Here is a 19,204-nt window from a genome sequence, read left to right on the forward strand (position 1 = left end):
GTGTACACACCCACGTGCATTCCGGACACTAAACTTTCTTTCCTCTATTCCTCCTCTCCTGCAGCTGTTTCCAGCTGCGATGCAGACGGTGTCAAAGAAGATAGTCCAGTCTCGTACCAACAGCACTCTGGTGGGGGTGTTCACCATCATCCTCGTCTTCATCTCTGCCTTTGTCAACATGGTGAGACTGAACAGATTGACACGCACACACACACACACACACACACACACAAATTAACATGTTTGTGTGCGTCTCCTCTGTTGCAGTTTGCCTGTGACACAGAGAGCTTGGCGGTCTGTATCTCCCGGGAGCTGAACATCTCTGTTGCCATGGTGACGCCATGTCTCATCCGCAACCTGTCTGTGTCTGTAGACGGGGGTCTAGAGATCTGTCCCAGCCAGGGCCCCTCATGCCCCTTCCCAGAGGTGAGTGGGTGTGTCACTGATGTCAGGTTTGCCGATTGGAAAAACAACGTTTTTCACACGTCTTTATATGGACCAGAAAATACCTTTTATGTTCTTCGTAATAACAGATCAATCGGATCATCAATCAATCAATGAAGACTAAAAGTTGACAAATCCTCTCTGTCCTTCTCTCCCTCAGTATTTCAGCTACAGTGTGCTGCTGACCCTGCTGGCGTGTTCAGTTTTCCTCCAGATCAGCAGTATAGGCAAGCTGGCCCTCATGCTGCTCATCCAGCTCACCTTCCTGCTGCTGGTGGAGTGGCCACAGGTGGCGCTGTTCGACAACGCTGACCTCTTCGTCACCTCCAATGCCCTGTGAGTACTGGGGCTGCGTTCAGGAGGCCACAACGTGGTCGTACATGTTTTCCTTTGAAAGTGGATTTGACTAAACCCTTTTCTTATCTTTCACCTCCAGTGATTTCAATGAAACTATTCAATGGTCCCGTTTCAATGAAACTACAGACGAGTGGTAGGTTTGGATTCAAAATCTTTTCTGAAATCGTTTAAAAAATAATAATTTTAGATCTGTGTAGGGATGTGTGTATGGCCCAGTTTCTCTTTATTTGACTCACGCCGTCTTTCTGCGGTTTGGCTTGTGTCTTTCTTTGTTTTCTTTCTAGCAATTTCTCTCTGACCTCCTCTTCCGTCTCTTTGCAGCCCGTTCAGTGAGACCAAAGTTTCCCTGAGGGTCATGACTCCTGTGATTCTCACTGTGTTTGTGCTGGCGCTCTACCTCCACGCCCAGCAGGTGGAGTCCACGTCACGCCTCGACTTCCTCTGGAAACTACAGGTACCATGAGCCTACAGGGGAGCACTCCTCTTCCTTGACTACAGCAGAACAGTGTAGCGTAAGATGTCCCCCCCCACCCACCTATCTTAACATTGCTCCCTCACATCCTACTTGCAGGCCACAGAAGAGAAGGAGGAGATGGAGGAGCTGCAGGCGTACAACCGCCGCCTCCTCCACAACATCCTGCCCAAGGACGTGGCCGCTCACTTCCTGGCGCGGGAGCGGAGGAACGACGAGCTCTACTACCAGTCCTGTGAGTGTGTGGCCGTCATGTTCGCCTCCATCTCCAACTTCTCTGAGTTCTACGTGGAGCTGGAGGCCAACAACGAGGGAGTGGAGTGCCTCCGGCTGCTCAACGAGATCATCGCCGACTTTGACGAGGTAAAGAGGGAGAGGATAGGAGAGGGTTAGCCCATGGGATTTTGGAGGCCGAGTATCATTGTTAATTCAGTGTCTTTTGCCCTTTGGTGAATTTCCGGTACTATCATCTTCGGTCCTCATGCATTTAAACAGGATTCTTTTTTTGGTCTGTCTCGAACCTGAGCCTGTGTGTGTTTTGTCCTGCTCTAAGATCATCAGTGAGGAGAGGTTCCGTCAGCTGGAGAAGATCAAGACCATCGGCAGCACCTACATGGCCGCCTCGGGTCTCAATGACTCCACCTACGACCGCGAGGGCCGCTCCCACATCACGGCTCTGGCCGACTACGCCATGAGACTGAGGGAGCAGATGAAGTACATCAACGAGCATTCCTTCAACAACTTCCAGATGAAGATAGGTGAGGGGAAACAGTCTGAAAACAAGGGAAAACAAAGCTTTAAACAAGCTAGGTGAGGTTGAAGTTCACACGAACCTCTGAAACAGACAGGAATTGAGTGGGATGGAAACCGGTATGGCAGACCAAAGAGAGAGTTGGTTGATAGTAAATGGAGTAGAATTTAGTTGGATGCGTGAGTTTGGTATGAATAACCGCTATGTTAATAACTGGCTCTCTTTTCTCAGGTCTGAACATTGGGCCAGTGGTGGCAGGGGTGATTGGAGCACGGAAGCCACAGTACGATATCTGGGGGAACACGGTCAACGTGGCCAGTCGCATGGACAGCACAGGAGTCCCCGACCGCATTCAGGTATGGAGAATGTCAATCAGTTAACACTCAGTAGCTCATACTCAGCTCCTAATGTTTTTTTGCATTAAGGTCCCCATTAGCCGGCGCCAATGGCGAAAGCTAGTCTTACTGGGGTCCGACACAACGAGAAAGACATTACAAACAAAATACTTTACAAATTACATACATTTAAAATCATTAAACATGTAGTGTGCTTGTGTGTGTGCATCTGTCAGTTACATATACATGTGAGTACCTACACACAACAAGTAGGTCACAGTGCAAAAAAAATGTCTCACCTTGTATTTTAGCCAACAACTTTTTTGTTTCTGTTATTCATTTTTCCGCACTCTCCTCAGGTGACCACGGACCTCCACCAGGTGCTTTCAGATATCGGCTACGTTCTGGAGTGTCGTGGGGTCGTTAAGGTCAAGGGTAAAGGGGAAATGACGACCTACTTCCTGAATGATGGACCACCCAATAGTTAGCAGCCGTGGCAGCGCTAGCCGGGACCATTCCCACTGCAAGGACACGGCAGCACTATTGAGGGAGGACTGGCACCGCGAGCTAGCGGCTAACAACTAGCGACGCCATCACTTGAAACCCGAGCAAAGAGAAAAGACTATGAGACTCCAGGATTTGAGAAGGAAAGTGTTCTTGTGTGGCAGCCATGTTTTGGAAGGATGAGTGTTTTTCTCATGTCTAGCCTCTCTCTCAGGCTACTTGAAAGTTGCAAAGTTTGTCTATTTAAAACAACGCCTTTAGCCTGTGTCAAATGAAGGAAAAAGCTGTACATAAGGCTACTTTTTTTTTTTTTTTTTTCATTATGTGTGATTTTTTTCAGTCATTTTTTATTTCGGGATAATTATGAAACAGGTACTCATGTTTTATTTCTGGGTTACTTATTTATTTTAGTCTTGATGTTTTGTGCAAAAAGTCCTTTATGAAAAAGTGCGTGCACAAATATCCAGTTTATTACAAGTGTATACATGCATATTTGTGTGTGTATAATTGAGAAGGAAAATATTGACCAAAGACCAAAGTATTTACAAAAAAACAAGGCAAGACTTGTCTGTTATGTTCTCGCGGAAGTCTGCCATTATCACTAACTCAATCTGTTGCACGGCAATATCCTCAGTCTTTGTACTTCAGTGCCAAAGGCTATTTCTCAGTATGGGCAAAATGTGTAACAACTTTCATTTTGAGGTCAAGCACAGTTTATCATCGATGACATCTGTAGAATTACTCTGCCTCATCTCTAAAACATGTAATTCAATAGTAAATAGTGGCTTGGAAGCCTTTTTTAAGTCCGGGGGAGAAGGTTCAACAAAATGAGAGGAAATGGCAGTTCCACCCAGGATGATGGTCCCCCTCCTCCTAAACCCTTGTCAGATTGGTTCCCCGCTCCATGGCTCAGTCCAGCTATAACAGCTCAGAGCTTGAGCATCCAAGGCACAGCTGTATACGTCATGGCCATAAAGGCATATACGGCCAACTGCGCCGTCCCTTTCAATGAGGTATGTTTTCTGTGCAAATGGAAATGAAAGGACTCAAAACTAAAAAAAGATGTCCCAGAACCAGAGGGGAAAACCTGGGCATTAGATGCACTGGTGCATATATACAATGCATTCAAAAACTATTCACTTTTCCCACATTTTGTTACATTACAGCCTTATTCTAAAATGTATTAAATACATAAAAACCCTCATCAATCTACACACAATCCCCCATAATGGCACATTTTTGTAATTAGAAAAAACAGAAATAGCTTATTTACATAAGTATTCAGACCCTTTGCTATGGACTCAAACTTGATTGGAGTCCACCTGTTTTTCAGCGGCAGGGACTGGGAGACTAATCAGGATCGAGGGAAAGACGAACGGAGCAAAGTACAGAGAGATCCTTGATTGAAAACCTGCTCCAGAGTGCTCAGGACCTCAGACTGGGGTGAAGGTTCACCTTGCAACAGGACAACGACCCTAAGAACACAGCCAAGACAACGCAGGAGTGGCTTCGGGACAAGTCTCTGAATGTTCTTGAGTGGCCCAGCCAGAGCCCGGACTTGAACCCGATTAAACATCTCAGGAGAGACCTGAAAATAGCTGTGCAGTGACGCTCCCCATCCAACCTGACAGAGCTTGAGAGGATCTGCAGAGAAGAATGGGAGAAACTCCTCAAATACAGGTGTGCCAAGCTTGTAGCGTCATACCAAAGAAGACTCAAGGATGTAATCACTGCCAAAGGTGCTTCAACAAAGTACTGAGTAAAGGGTCTGAATATTTATGTGAATGTGATCGTTTAAAAAAAAAAATGTAATATGTTTAAAAAATATATATAAAACCTGTATGTGCTTTGTCATTATGGGGTATTGTGTGTAGATTGACGAGGAAAATAATGATTACTGTGCTTTGTCATCTTGGAAGGCCCATAACTATTTTCACTGTGAGGTTTTAATAATGGGACAAACTGCTTTCTTGCCAAACTTAACTTCTCTAAAGCATGTCTGATTGTATTATCCTCTTTTCATTTTTCATTCTGTTTTTAACGTTGGGTATCTTGTATCACCTCTGTATTCATCATTTGCGTTATTCTTATGGCTGTTATTATTATGATTAGAATTATGATTCATTATTATGCTCTTTATGATATTTCCATTCCAACGATAAGGATCAAAGAGCAGAACGCTTTCTTTTAAAATGCCAGACGTAAGCTCAAGCTCATTGGTACCAACTGATCAACTGCAGCCAACTCACTCAGCGCTGTTCCCTCACCACCCTACAGCATTCAAACACTGGCTCTAGACCTGCTGACACATACCCATTAGCTGTCGCTTTTGCATCAAACCCCAAGTGGTGCATATTCCCCAATCGCGAAGGACTGAAGTGTTTACACGCAGATAAACTAATTATACATGGTACCTTTTTATTGCGCAAACACTACTTCAAGACTCGACTCAGTCAGGTGGAGAGCTGATCCCCTTCCTATCGGACTTCAGGGCAGAGAGACGGGACACAATCAGCAGTGTGAGCAGTATTTCCTACTTGAACTCTAGCTTAATTGAACAAGCCACTGGAGAATACAGTGTGAGCAGGAACTGTGCCTGATTGCCACATCTGAGTTTCACAGTATGTTATACATAGAGCGGGAAGGGTAGAGCGAGAGAGCCTGTGAAAGCTAATCTAAATCAGTTATTGACCGTAGCATTGACACAACACTGAGTTCATTTTGACTTTACATTTCCTCATAACATCCTCAAAACACCCCAGCCATCGTTCCTCTCTCTACCATACTTAACTATGGCAACTACAGTAACAGTTGATCATGTTCGTACCAAAGCAAGCTAATACTGCCTCATGCTATTGGTCCCTCCCAGTGCAGTGATATTTGGCCTTGAGCGTGTGGGACCGCCAGGCAACAGTAAAGGTCATGGGATCGATAAATGACAGGTGACCAACTAAGAGTGATTCACATAGAAATATAATACATAGAATGGATGTGGTAAGTAAGATGATGCACGTTGTGTCCATTCTATTTATATGGGCTGTCCTGTCTTTGGGTTGGGTGGAGGTTGATTGTTGACTCTTGGGATGTTTTTAGGGGGCGGGAGGAAGAGGGTTGTCCCAGTGCTACTGAAACAGTGTTTTGTTCAGGCCTAATGAACCCCTTTCGAAACCCTTTCCTTTTTGTTAGTTTGTTTTCTACCCCTGAGTTGAAGGACAAGAGTTGGGGACTTTGACAAAGAGAAAAATAACATTTCCCCTTGAATAAAAAAAAATCTTAAAATCAATGGCTGTTTTGATTAGTTGTATGCGGTATTAGTGCAGCTTTCTTTACCTGCTGTAAAAACTGTGATTACCATTGGCTGATTGTCATTGAGCAGATGTTGACCAATGAAAGCCTTAGATGATATTGAGAGCAAGCAGCCACAGATACCCACAAACTTTCATATAGGAGAGGATTCGTAGCTTTGTTCCTCCATGCACTGTCATGAAGGAGTTGCAGTGCCAAACATACAGGAACTTGGTAGCTACAGCCACGTCCTCTGAATTTTTAAAGGCCACCATTGAGATGGGTGCGTAGGGTTGACTGACTCACTCAATGACCCTGTAATCGGAAACAGCGTCGCTCCTCGGGCAGAGTGGCTCTCTCCCAGATCATTACATTTACGCGTGCATATCGGAAAGGGACTAGCAAGTTAAAGCACACTGCATACGAGAGAACAGGGAATCCTACCAGGCGAGGGAGGAGTTAGGATAGGGCAAAGATCATGAATGTCTGAAGGCCTGTTATGCCGCCAAAAGTGTACCGACAGAAAGTTTTAAAAAATGACTGGTGCCTAATAACATTCCAGTAACATTTAAAAAAAAAAAAAACATTTCTGGATATTCCTTTGACCTCATATGTCCTAATAATGATAATGTAATGTTAGCTGATGTAGAAAAAAGTTTTAAAGATAACACAAGGAAAACATTTAGTTATCATTGTATTGCTTTGGTTGATTTATTGAAATGATGCAAAATACAAGCTTTACCAAAAATACAAACACACTATCAAATATTTGGCAGCTAGACACTATTCCGTAACAATATACCCGATCCCAGATATTCAGTTACTGTCCCCAAGGTCTCCTGAATGATCTAAGGTCTACTGAATGCTCTTACTGAGTGACAGTAGCTAATTACTGAAACACAACTCCCTATTCTTTCCTTGTGGGTATTACCATTTCATTCCTCTGGAGGGAGGCAACAGCTCAACTGTACCAGTTGAAAGGCAGACGTCAATTGACGTCTGCATGATACAGTAGCTCCAAAAAATATAGCATGCTATGACGAAAGTGGCCGTTTATCAAACCACAAGAGTCCTTACAATAGCCCCAATGGTCTTGGGATCGTGGGAATGCGTGTCTTACTGCAGGATAGGAAATCAAAATAAGCTGAACTCCCGGTCCGTCATTGACATCTCTTTCACGAACCTGAGGGAAAATCAGTAGGCAGAGTGAGAACAAGGCCACTGACACATCTGACTTCCAAGAAACAAATCGTGAAGCTAAAGTCAGACATGACACTCACTTGGTCATCTCACTGTTCTTGCGGGGGAATCGTCTGACTTGGGTCCAGCGTTCCTGCGTATTCTGTTGGCCTCCATTGGGCATCCACCATCCACACTGCTGGCTGTCTGTCAGGGGCACTGAGTACAGCTGGTTTGGGGCTAGGGAAGAGAGAGCCCATGTCAGTCAATGCTGATCCTAGGGATGATAAGTGTATTCCATTAATGCAAAAAGAAGGTCACATAAACTGACATCTGGGTGTCTGAACCCGTTTGAGCATCTCTCTGTATCGCTCCTGGCTCCCCTGGTGTATGTCTGGGCTGAAAGGAGGTGGCTGGTTGTAGATGCTGCAGGTATCAGTGCATTTTGGGGGTCCCCTCTGGACTTGGATAGGGGGCAGTCTTGACTGTTTGGTACAGCTCCTTAAATCAACCTCATCTGTAAAGGTCAGGGAGTCTGGCGTGCTTTTACCTTCAAATGATTATCCATGTCAGCACAGATTAACTAACACAAAGTTTATATCATAATTTACCGACTGACAAATGTGGAATTATTTTTGCTTGTTATAATATTTAGAAATAATAACATAATAACATAACATAAAAAAATGCAGATGCACAGTTTGATAACAGAATTACGGTAAAATGTTTTACATGTTACTACTACATGTATCTACACAGTTCTTCCGGTAAATGTGTTTTTGTAAAAATGTCTTTGGAAATTGTTAAAAGTAATCCGTGTGCATAGTAGAGTTATATTGTTTGTTAAACTTTGAAATCAATGTTTTTTGTTTGGTATGGCTACATTTTAAAGTGAAACATCTGAATCTCAGCGTAATTCCGTTACTATGGAATTGCCCAAACCGAAGGCCAACGTAGATCGAATTAACAAAGCCCTTGTCACTCACCGCGGAGGGAAGCAGACGCTCGTGGATTCACTAGCATCTTGTCTCCGATGGGATTTTGATAGCCCAAATTTGTTATCCCGAAGAAAGCCATCAAGTACCATCGCCAGCAGCAGTCTGAAGCTGTCCAGGATAGCATAAAAACGTGGGCAAGTCAAGGCAAGCGCTCTGTAAATAAATCACAATGTCTTCTGTTTTACACGGAACCATGGTAACAAGTGCCACCCATCAGCTGGACTTCCGCCTATCAGTGGGTGGAGCCGGGTTTAGCGCTATTTTGAATCCTTGGCACGTCCCTAAACCCAACCGGTCTACAGGATCGATGAGTCCCCGGCGCTAACGTAGGCTAATGTGACTCTTAAGGATCCGCCCCTTTTTTCAATTTTTGCCTAAAATGACATACCCAAATCTAACTGTTTGTAGCTCAGGACCTGAAGCAAGGATATGCATATTATTGATACTATTTCAAAGGGAACACTTTAAAGTTTGTGGAAATGTTAAATTAATGTAGGAGAATATAACACATTAGATCTGGTAAAAGATAATACAAAGAATAAAAGGTCATTTTTTTTGTATTTTTTTTGTACCATCATCTTTGAAATGCAAGAGAAAGGCCATAATGTATTATTCCAGCCCGGGAGCAATTCAGATTTTGGCCACTAGATGGAAGCAGTGTATGTGCAAAGCTTTAGACTGATCCAATGAACCATTGCATTTATGTTCAAAATGTTGTATCAAGACTGCCCAAATGTGCCTAATTGAGTTATTAATACATTTTAAGAACGATGATATGGTGAGAAGTTTTTATTCGGATCCCCATTAGCTGGGGCGGCAGGTAGCCTAGTGGTTAGAGTGTTGGGTGAGTATCTGAAAGGTTTGCCAGGTCAAATCCATGAGCTGACAAGGTCAATAATCTGAACAACCCACTGTTCCTAGGCTGTCATTCTAAATAAGAGTTTGTTCTTAACTGACCTGCCTAGTTAAATAAAATAATCTGTTGAAGAAGCAGCAGTGTAGAACATGACAAAATACTGAACACTAATGGACAAGAACAGCAACACAAATGTAAACTAAGACCACAATGACTAAGGAAACATATTACTATTTTAAAAAAGAAGAAGAAAGAGAAAATAAAGAAAAAAAATCATTGTGCTCTATTTGCCAGTTTAACATCTTACTTCAAATAATGCATGTACTGTGTTTATTGTAGGCACTGTGACAAACGTTCTTTATAGTGGTTCAGAAGGCACACAATAAATAGATAAATGTTTCCAACTAGGCCCCTTTTTTTCTCAATTTCCGCCTGAATGACTTGCCCAAAGTAAACTGCCTGTTGCTCAGGCCCTGAAGCCAGGATATACATATTGGTACCATTGGAAAGACAACACTTTGAAGTTTGTAGAAATGTTAAAATAATGTAGGTGAATATAACACAATAGATAAGATAGGAGAAAATCCAAAGAAAAAAGTAAGATTTTCAAAAAGTAACAAATATTTAATCGCTATTATGAATTTATGAAACCTGTGCCAGTGGAAAAATATTTTGATGTGGGCGCCGTCCTCAAACAATCGCATGACATGATTTCGCTGTAATAGCTACTGTAAATCGGACTGTGCAGATAGATTAACAAGAATTTAAGCTTTCAACCGATATAAGACACTTGTATGTACAGTGGGGCAAAAAAGTATTTAGTCAGCCACCAATTATGCAAGTTCTTCCACTTAAAAAGATGAGAGAGGCCTGTAATGTTCATCATAGGTACACTTCAACTATGACAGACAAAATGAGAACAAAAATCCAGAAAATCACATTGTAGGATTTTTAATTAATTAATTAGCAAATTATGGTGGAAAATAAGTATTTGGTCACCTACAAACAAGCAAGATTTCTGGCTCTCACAGACCTGTAACTTCTTCTTTAAGAGGCTCCTCTGTCCTCCACTCGTTACCTGTATTAATGGCACCTGTTTGAACTTGTTATCAATATAAAAGACACCTGTCCACAACCTCAAACAGTCACACTCCAAACTCCACTATGGCCAAGACCAAAGAGCTGTCAAAGGACACCAGAAACAAAATTGTAGACCTGCACCAGGCTGGGAAGACTGAATCTGCAATAGGTAAGCAGCTTGGTTTGAAGAAATCAACTGTGGGAGCAATTATTAGGAAATGGAAGACATACAAGACCACTGATAATCTTCCTCGATCTGGGTCTCCACGCAAGATCTCACCCCGTGGGGTCAAAATGATCACAAGAACGGTGAGCAAAAATCCCAGAACCACACGGGGGGACCTAGTGAATGACCTGCAGAGAGCTGGGACCAAAGTAACAAAGCCTACCATCAGTAACACACTACGCCGCCAGTGACTCAAATCCTGCAGTGCCAGACGTGTCCCCCTGCTTAAGCCAGTACATGTCCAGGCCCGTCTGAAGTTTGCTAGAGAGCATTTGGATGATCCAGAAGAAGATTGGGAGAATGTCATATGGTCCGATGAAACCAAAATATAACTTTTTGGTAAAAACTCAACTCGTTGTGTTTGGAGGACAAAGAATGCTGAGTTTCATCCAAAGAACACCATACCTACTGTGAAGCATGTGGGTGGAAACATCATGCTTTGGGGCTGTTTTTCTGCAAAGGGACCAGGACGACTGATCCGTGTAAAGGAAAGAATGAATGGGGCCATGTATCGTGAGATTTTGAGTGAAAACCTCCTTCCATCAGCAAGGGCATTGAAGATGAAACGTGGCTGGATCTTTCAGCATGACAATGATCCCAAACACACCGCCCGGGCAACAAAGGAGTGGCTTCGTAAGAAGCATTTCAAGGTCCTGGAGTGGCCTAGCCAGTCTCCAGATCTCAACCCCATAGAAAATCTTTGGAGGGAGTTGAAAGTCTGTGTTTCCCAGCAACAGCCCCAAAACATCACTGCTCTAGAGGAGATCTGCATGGAGGAATGGACCAAAATACCAGCAACAGTGTGTGAAAACCTTGTGAAGACTTACAGAAAAGGTTTGACCTCTGTCATTGCCAACAAAGGGTATATAACAAAGTATTGAGATAAACTTTTGTTATTGACCAAATACTTATTTTCCACCATAATTTGCAAATAAATTCATAAAAAATCCTACAATGTGATTTTCTGGATTTTCTTTCTCATTTTGTCTGTCATAGTTAAAGTGTACCTATGATTAAAATTACAGGCCTCTCTCATCTTTTAAGTGGGAGAACTTGCACAATTGGTGGCTGACTAAATACTTTTTTGCCCCACTGTATATACAGTACCAATCCACATTTTGGACCCATCTACTCATTCAAGGGTTTTTTCTTTATTTGTTTTACTATTTTCTACATTGTAGGATAAGAGTGAAGACATCAAAACTATGAAATAACACATATGAAATCATGTAGTAACCAAAAAAGTGTTAAATAGATTTTAGATTTTAGATTCTTCAAAGTAGCCACCTGTCATGCCTTGATAACATATTTGCACACTTATGGCATTCTCTCAAGCAGATTCATGTGGAATGCTTTTCCAACATTATTGAAGTAGTTATGCTGAGCACTTGTTGGCTGCTTTTCCTTCACTCTGCAGTCCAACTCGTCCCAAACCATCTCAACTGAATTCAGGTCGGGTGATTGTGGAGGCCAGGTCATCTGATGCAGCACTCCATCACTCTCCTTTTTGGTCAAATAGCCCTTACAGAGCCTGGAAGTGTGTTTTGGGTCATTGTCCTGTTAAAAAACAAATGACAGTCCCACTCAACTTGATGTTGAGATGTGTCTGTTACTTGAACTCCGTGGGGCATTTAAACTCAGCAAAAAAAGAAACGTCCTCTCACTGTCAACTGCGTTTATTTTCAGCAAAATATTTGTATGAACATAACAAGATTCAACAACTGAGACATAAACTGAACAAGTTGCACAGACTTGTGACTAACAGAAATCAAATAATGTGTCCCTGAACAAAGGGAAGGGGGGGGGGGGGGTCAAAATCAAAAGTAACAGTCAGTATCTGGTGTGGCCACCAGCTGCATTAACTTCTTAATAATAAAATGAATCGCTTACCTTTGATGATCTTCGGATGTTTGCACTCACGAGACTCCCAGTTACACAATAAATGTTCCTTTGGTTCCATAAAGATTCTTTTTAAATCCAAAAACCTCCCTTTGGGCGAGTTATGTTCAGAAATCCACAGGCTTGAGCGGTCACAACGAGGCAGACGAAAATTCCAAATAGTATCCATAAAGTTCGTAGAAACATGTCAAACGTTTTTTATAATCAATCCTCAGGTTGTTTTTACAATAAATAATCAATAATATTTCAACCGGACCGTAGCTTTTTCAATAGGAGTGAGAGAGAAAATGTCTGCTCCAAGCTGCTCACGCATGCAAAACTATGCTGGCACCCAGCCATCCAATGACACGATGTGATCTTTCTCACTAATTTTTCAGAATAAAAGCCTGAAACCATGTCTAAAGACTGTTCACACCATGTGGAAGCCATAGGAAAAGGAATCTGGTTGATATCCCTTTAAATGGAGGGAAGGCATGCAATGGAAATGAGAGGTTTCAGGAAAAACAGATCTTCCTGGTTGGATATTCCTCAGGTTTTCGCCTGCAATATCAGTTCTGTTATATTCACAGACAATATTTTGACAGTTTTGGAAACTTTAGAGTGTTTTCTATTCTGATCTGACCATTATATGCATATTCTAGATTCTTTGCCTGAGAAATAGGCAGTTTCATTTGGGTACGTTTTTCATCCAAACATCAAAATACTGCCCCCTACACTCAAGAGGTTGCGGCTCTAGAGGCAGTATTTTCATTTTTGAAAAAAAAACGTTCCCGTTTTGAACAGTATATTTTGTCAGCACAAGATGCTAGAATATGCATATAATTGACAGCTTTGGATAGAAAACACTTTAACGTTTCCAAAACTGTAAAGATATTGTCTGTGTGTATAACAGAACTGATGTTGCGCAGGCGAAAGCCACATTGCGTAAGTGATCACATGGTGGCCCCGAGAGAGATTCTCGCGTAAAATACAGAGGTAGCCATTACTCCAATCGGTCCTACTGAAAAACTAATTGTCCCGGTGGATATATTATCGAATAGGTATTAGAAAAACACCTTGAGGATTGATTATAAACAACGTTTGCCATGTTTCTGTCGATATTATGGAGCTAATTTTGAATATTTTTCGGCTTTGTCGTGACCGCAATTTCCGGGCGATTTCTCAGCCAAACCTGAAGAACAAACGGAGTCTTGTGAGTGAAAACATCCGAAGTTCATCAAAGGTAAACGATTTAATTTGATTGCTTTTCTGATTTGTGACAAGGTTGCCTGCTGGTAGCAAGGCATAATGCTATGCTAGGCTATCGATAAACTTACACTAATGCTTGTCTAGCTTTGGCTGTAAAGCATATTTTGAATAACTGAGATGACAGGGTGATTAACAAAAGGCTAAGCTGTCTCTCAATATATTTCAATTGTGATTTTCATGAATAGGAATATTTTCTAGGGATATTTATGTCCGTTGCGTTATGCTAATTAGTGTCAGGCGATGATTACACTCCCGGATCCGGGATGGGGAGTCACAAGAATTAAGTACTGCAGTGCATCTCCTCCTCATGGACTGCACCAGATTTGCCTGTGAGATATTACACCACTCTTCCACCAAGACACCTGCATGTTCCCGGACATTTCTGGGGGGAATGGCCCCAGCCCTCACCCTCTGATCCAACAGGTCCCAGACGTGCTCAATGGGATTGAGATCCGGGTTCTTCGCTGGCCATGGCAGAACACTGACATTCCTGTCTTGCAGGAAATCACGCACAGAACGAGCAGTATGGCTGGTGGTAATGTCATGCTGGAGGGTCATGTCAGGATGAGCCTGCAGGAAGGGTATCACATGAGGGAGGAAGACGTCTTCCCTGTAACGCACAGTGTTGAGATTGCCTGCAATGACAACAAGCTCAGTCCGATGACGCTGTGACACACTGCCCCAGACCATGTTGGGCCCTCCACCTCCAAATCGATCCCGCTCCAGAGTACAGGCCTCTGTGTAACACTCATTCCTTCGACGATAAACACGAATCCGACCATCACCCCTGGTGAGACAAAACCGCAACTCGTCAGTGAAGAGCACTTTTTGCCAGTCATGTCTGGTCCGGTGATGTCTGATGAGGACCTGCCTTACAACAGGCCTACAGGCCCTCAGTCCAGCCTCTCTCAGCCTATGTGGACAGTCTGAGCACTATTGGAGGGATTGTGCATTCCTGGTGTAACTCGGGCAGTTGTTGTTGCCATCCTGTACCTGTCCCGCAGGTGTGATGTTCGGATGTACCGATCCTGTGCAGGTGTTGTTACACGTGGTCTGCCACTGCATGGACAAGCTTTTCGTATTGACTGTGTCTTAAAGTAATGATGGACTGTCGTTTCTCGTTGCTTATTTGAGCTGTTCTTGCCATAATATGGACTTGGTATTTTATTAAATAGGGCTATCTTCTGTATACCTCCCCTACCTTGTCATAACACAACTGATTGGCTCAAACATATTAAGAAGGAAAGCAATTACACAAATTAATAAGGCAATTGAAATGCATTCCAGGTGACTACCTCATGAAGATGGTTGAGATCATTTTTTTTATTTTACAAGGCAAGTCAGTTAAGAACAAATTCTTATTTTACAATGACGGCCTACCTCTCCCCTAACCCATACGATGCTCGGCCAATTGTGCATAGCCCTATGAGATTCCCGATCACGGCTGGTTGTGATACAGCCCGGAATCAAACCAGGGTCTGTAGTGACACCTCTAGCACTGAGATGCAGTGCCTTAGACTGCTAGGCCACTCAGGAGCCCAAATGCCAAGAGTGTGCAAAGCTGTCATCAATGTAAAGGGTGGCTACTTTGAAGAATTTCAAATATAAAATATTTTCTGTTTTGACCTTTTTTGGTCTCTTCCATATGTGTTATTTCATAGTTCTGATGTCTTCACTATTATTCTAAAATGTAGAAAATAGTACAAATAAAGAAAAACCCTGGAATGAGTAGGTGTCCAACGTTTTTAATTTGAAATTTTACCCCCTTTTTCTCCCCACTTTCGTGGTATCCAATTGTTAGTAGCTACTATCTTGTCTCATCGCTACAACTCCCGTACGGGCTCGGGAGAGACAAAGGTTGAAAGTCATGCGTCCTCCGATACACAGCCCAACCAAGCCGCACTGCTTCTCAACACAGCGCGCATCCAACCCAGAAGCCAGCCGCACCAATGTGTTGGAGGAAACACTGTGCACCTGGCAACCTTGGCTAGCGTGCACTGCGCCCGGCCCGCCACAGGAGTCGCTGGTGCGCAATGAGAATTGTGCGTCTCCCCACGGACCTCCCGGTCGCGGTCGGTTACGACGGAGCCTGGGCGCTAACCCAGAGTCTCTGGTGGAACAGCTGGCGCTGCAGTACAGAGCCCTTAACCACTGCGCCACCCGGGAGGCCCTGGTGTCCAAACTTTGACTGGTACTGTATATCATAATAATATAATTGTTTCAGTGTCAGCAACCGTTTACGGCATCCTGCACACTGCTCCTGCCTCCCTGCTCACAAAGATACTGCTGCCGGATGATTCTAGCCCAGATTGTGGTACAGAAGGTGTTATAAGCCTGACTGAAAGTGGCAGACTGTCCTGGCCATAAATAGCCTTACTGAAGAGCTCAGTGACTTTCATTGTGGCACCGTTGTAGGATGCCATCTTTCCAACAACTCTGCCCTGTTAGAGCTGCCCTGGTCAACTGTAAGTGCTGTCATTGTGAAGTGGAAACAACGGCTCAGCCACAAAGGGGTAGACCACACAAGTTCACAGAACGAGTGCTGAAATGCGGAGCGCGTAAACATTGTCTGTCCTTGGTTGCAACACTCACCACTGAGTTCCAAACTGCCTCTGAAAGCAACCTCAGCACAATAACTGTTCGCCGGGAGCTTCATGAAATGGGTTTTCATGGCCCAGCAGCCACACACAAGCCTAAGATCACCATGCACAATGCCAAGTGTCCGCTGGAGTGGTGTAAAGCTCGTTGCCATTGGACTCTGGAGCATTCTCTGGAGTGATGAATCGCGCTTCACCATCTGGCAGTACGACGGAGGAATCTGGGTTTGGCGGATGTCAGGAGAACGCTACCTGCCCCAATGTATAGTGCCAACTGTAAAGTTGGGTGGATGAGGAATAATGGTCTGTGGCTGTTTTGGGGAGAGCCCTTTCCTGTTTCAACATGACAATGCCCCAGTGTACAAAGCGAGATCCATACAGATATGGTTTGTCGAGATCAGTGCGGAAGAACTTGACTCTCCTTGACAGAGCCCTGACCTAAACCACATCGAACACCTTTAGGATAAATTGGAACGCCGACTGCGAGCCAGGCCTAATCGCCCAACATCAGTGATTGACCTCACTAATGCTCATGTGGCTGAATAGAAGCAAGTTTCTGCAGCAATGTTCCAACACTACGGTGATCGCCCACAACCAGGTGCACTTAGTCGAGGTCTGGAAGGACGACTACAAGCAGATCTTCTTCCACAGGAACAAGAGGGTTGCCACCATAGCCAAAGAGGTTGGGAATTGGAATTGGAATGGGAATTGGGAGGTTGTGAAATGACATTGTAGTGCTAGGACAACAACCTATACCCTCAATGTCAGCAAAACAAAGGAGTTGATTGTTGATGTCAGGAAGCGGAGGAGGGAACATGCCCGATTCATGTCAATCGGACTGCAGTAGAGAAAGTCAGTAGTTTTAAGTTCCTCTGTGTCCACAACACCGATGACTTGACATGGACCAACAACAACACCACTCTTGTCAAGAGGGTGCTTCACCACCTTAACGTCCTAAACCGGCTGAAGAAATTCCCACCCATCCAGGACATCTACTTGAAACGGTGCCTTGGGAAGTCCCGCAGCATCATCAAAAACCGCACACGCCCCAGCCACGAGCTGTTCACTCCTTTACCGTCGGAGCATGAGGTCTAACACCAACAGGCTCAAGGACAGTTTCTATCTACAAGCCATCAGACTGCAGAACACAAACTGGACCGACCACCTGCACTGATTGTCCACACTGTTGCACTCAATCACACACGTAAACATTCATGCTACACACACATCACAATTGCTGCTACCAGACTCTTATTTACTATTGTTAATACTGCACAATTTAAACACTTGCCCCCCAATCCAAATACATGTGTATATATTGTCCTATAAATTGTGCCTGCCTGTATATATGCCATTTAGCAGACACTTTTACACAAAGCGACTTATAGTAATGCATGCATAAATTTTACGTATGGGTGGTCCCGGAAATCGAACCCACTACCGTTACAAGCACCATGCTCTATCAATTGAGCTAAGTATTATACTTATGCTAAAATGTCTATTCTACTCAGCCATTTACTTTATGTTTGTATTTATATATTTTATTATTTCTTGTTGTTGCATTGTCAAGAAGGACCCTGCAAATAAGCAGTTTGTATATACGTATATACCATATGTATCCTGTAAAAGCCACTAATAAAACTTGAAACTTGAATAGTGTGTCCTCACAAACCTTTTTACACATGACAATTGGGGGTCTAGGTTCTGTTCTCACACTGTTGCACATATCACTCAGCTGATTAAAGTGTGGTATTGCACTGTATCCTGCACTATTAGAAAAAAAGGTGCTATCTAGAACCTAAAAGGGTTCATTGGCTGTCCCCATAGGAAAACCCTTTCATTAACCTGTTTGGCTCCATGCAGAACCATTTTGGTTCCAGGTAGAACTGTTTTGGGTTCCATGTAAAAAATCCTTTCCACAGAGGATTCTACATGGAACCTAGAAGATTTCTCCTATGGGGACAGCCAAAGAACCCATTTGGAACGCTTTTTTCTAAGAGTGTGCATTATTGTTCACATAATGGACAAATTTGAGCGTTGGGCCAGTAACCGAAAGGTGAAAAATCTGTCGCTGTGTCCTTGAGCAAGGCACTTAAAGGGCAATTCTGCCTCTTTACAACCTCATCTTCAGCACCAAACCAGTGTCTACTTATGTGAAAACAGTGCGTTTCTATTATCTGTGGGTAAAAAGATAAGAAAAAAGGTCCTTAAAAAAATGCTTCTCTGTGACATTACAGGGTAAGCTTGAAAGCAAAAAAAACGGGTTTTGCTCACCCCCCCAAAAAAATCACTGTTAACTTTTGATGATGGGTAGAACTTTTTCACATATTTTTTTCTAGGAATGTGCTATTTCACATATGTTGACACTCGTACTGTGCTGGAGATAATGAAAATGACGACGAAAAGTGGTGGAATTGCCCTTTAACCCTAATTTGACTATGGCTGACCCTGTAAAAAAAAAAAAAAAAATATATATATATATATATATATATATATACATTTCACTGCAGCTATTCGGTGTACGTAACAAAAAAACAAAAATGACACAGCAATCTTTGCTTTATTTTTCTTCTTCCTGTTCGCTCAGAACAAATGGTGACATCTCAGAAAGCCTCAAACTTAAAGAGAAGCTAAGCTGCAGAAATGTCACATGGTACTTGCACAAGGTCTATGTTCGATTTATTTCACTTTCATTCGAATGTGGATTGTCAGTTTTTAATTACTCATCTACTTTTTTAATCTATATTCTGCCAAAAAGCATTTTATCAGCTCAAGAACTCTGGCTCTAAGACTTGCCTGGATGTGGGAGAAAAGAATAAGGGTGGGAAACCAGTTATCTTACACATGCCACAACATGCCACAACATGGGAGGAAACCAGGTACTTTAGTATAAATCATGTACAATATACAGAGCCATGTGTGTGCAGGTTCCACATAATTGACACAGTTTTTTCCTAACATAACATTTCTGCG

General features: G+C 43.1%; 2 protein-coding genes across 2 annotated transcripts in view; one reads left to right on the plus strand and one right to left on the minus strand.

Annotated features, from left to right (window-relative positions):
- Positions 1-6,142, plus strand: part of LOC139416306 (adenylate cyclase type 6-like) — a 40,562-nt gene extending 34,420 nt beyond the window's left edge. The window contains exons 14-22 of the mRNA XM_071164800.1: positions 65-181; positions 268-426; positions 605-780; positions 881-934; positions 1,123-1,255; positions 1,373-1,636; positions 1,827-2,031; positions 2,256-2,380; positions 2,719-6,142. Coding sequence (XP_071020901.1) covers positions 65-181; positions 268-426; positions 605-780; positions 881-934; positions 1,123-1,255; positions 1,373-1,636; positions 1,827-2,031; positions 2,256-2,380; positions 2,719-2,847 — 1,362 coding nt within the window. The 3' untranslated portion in view covers positions 2,848-6,142. The remainder of the gene's footprint in view (positions 1-64; positions 182-267; positions 427-604; positions 781-880; positions 935-1,122; positions 1,256-1,372; positions 1,637-1,826; positions 2,032-2,255; positions 2,381-2,718) is intronic.
- Positions 6,143-6,750: 608 nt separating this feature from the next.
- On the minus strand, positions 6,751-8,497 carry LOC139417226 (sperm microtubule inner protein 11-like). The gene is made up of 4 exons (XM_071166471.1): positions 8,314-8,497; positions 7,659-7,877; positions 7,429-7,567; positions 6,751-7,331 (listed from the first exon to the last, which is right to left on the minus strand). The coding sequence occupies exons 1-4, from the start codon at positions 8,447-8,449 to the stop codon at positions 7,283-7,285; spliced, it is 543 nt and encodes a 180-aa protein (XP_071022572.1). The 5' UTR covers positions 8,450-8,497; the 3' UTR covers positions 6,751-7,282.
- Between the last annotated feature and the right edge of the window lie 10,707 nt (positions 8,498-19,204).

The sequence above is a fragment of the Oncorhynchus clarkii genome, chromosome 9, assembly GCF_045791955.1.
Source record: "Oncorhynchus clarkii lewisi isolate Uvic-CL-2024 chromosome 9, UVic_Ocla_1.0, whole genome shotgun sequence".
NCBI classification, from domain to species: domain Eukaryota; kingdom Metazoa; phylum Chordata; class Actinopteri; order Salmoniformes; family Salmonidae; genus Oncorhynchus; species Oncorhynchus clarkii.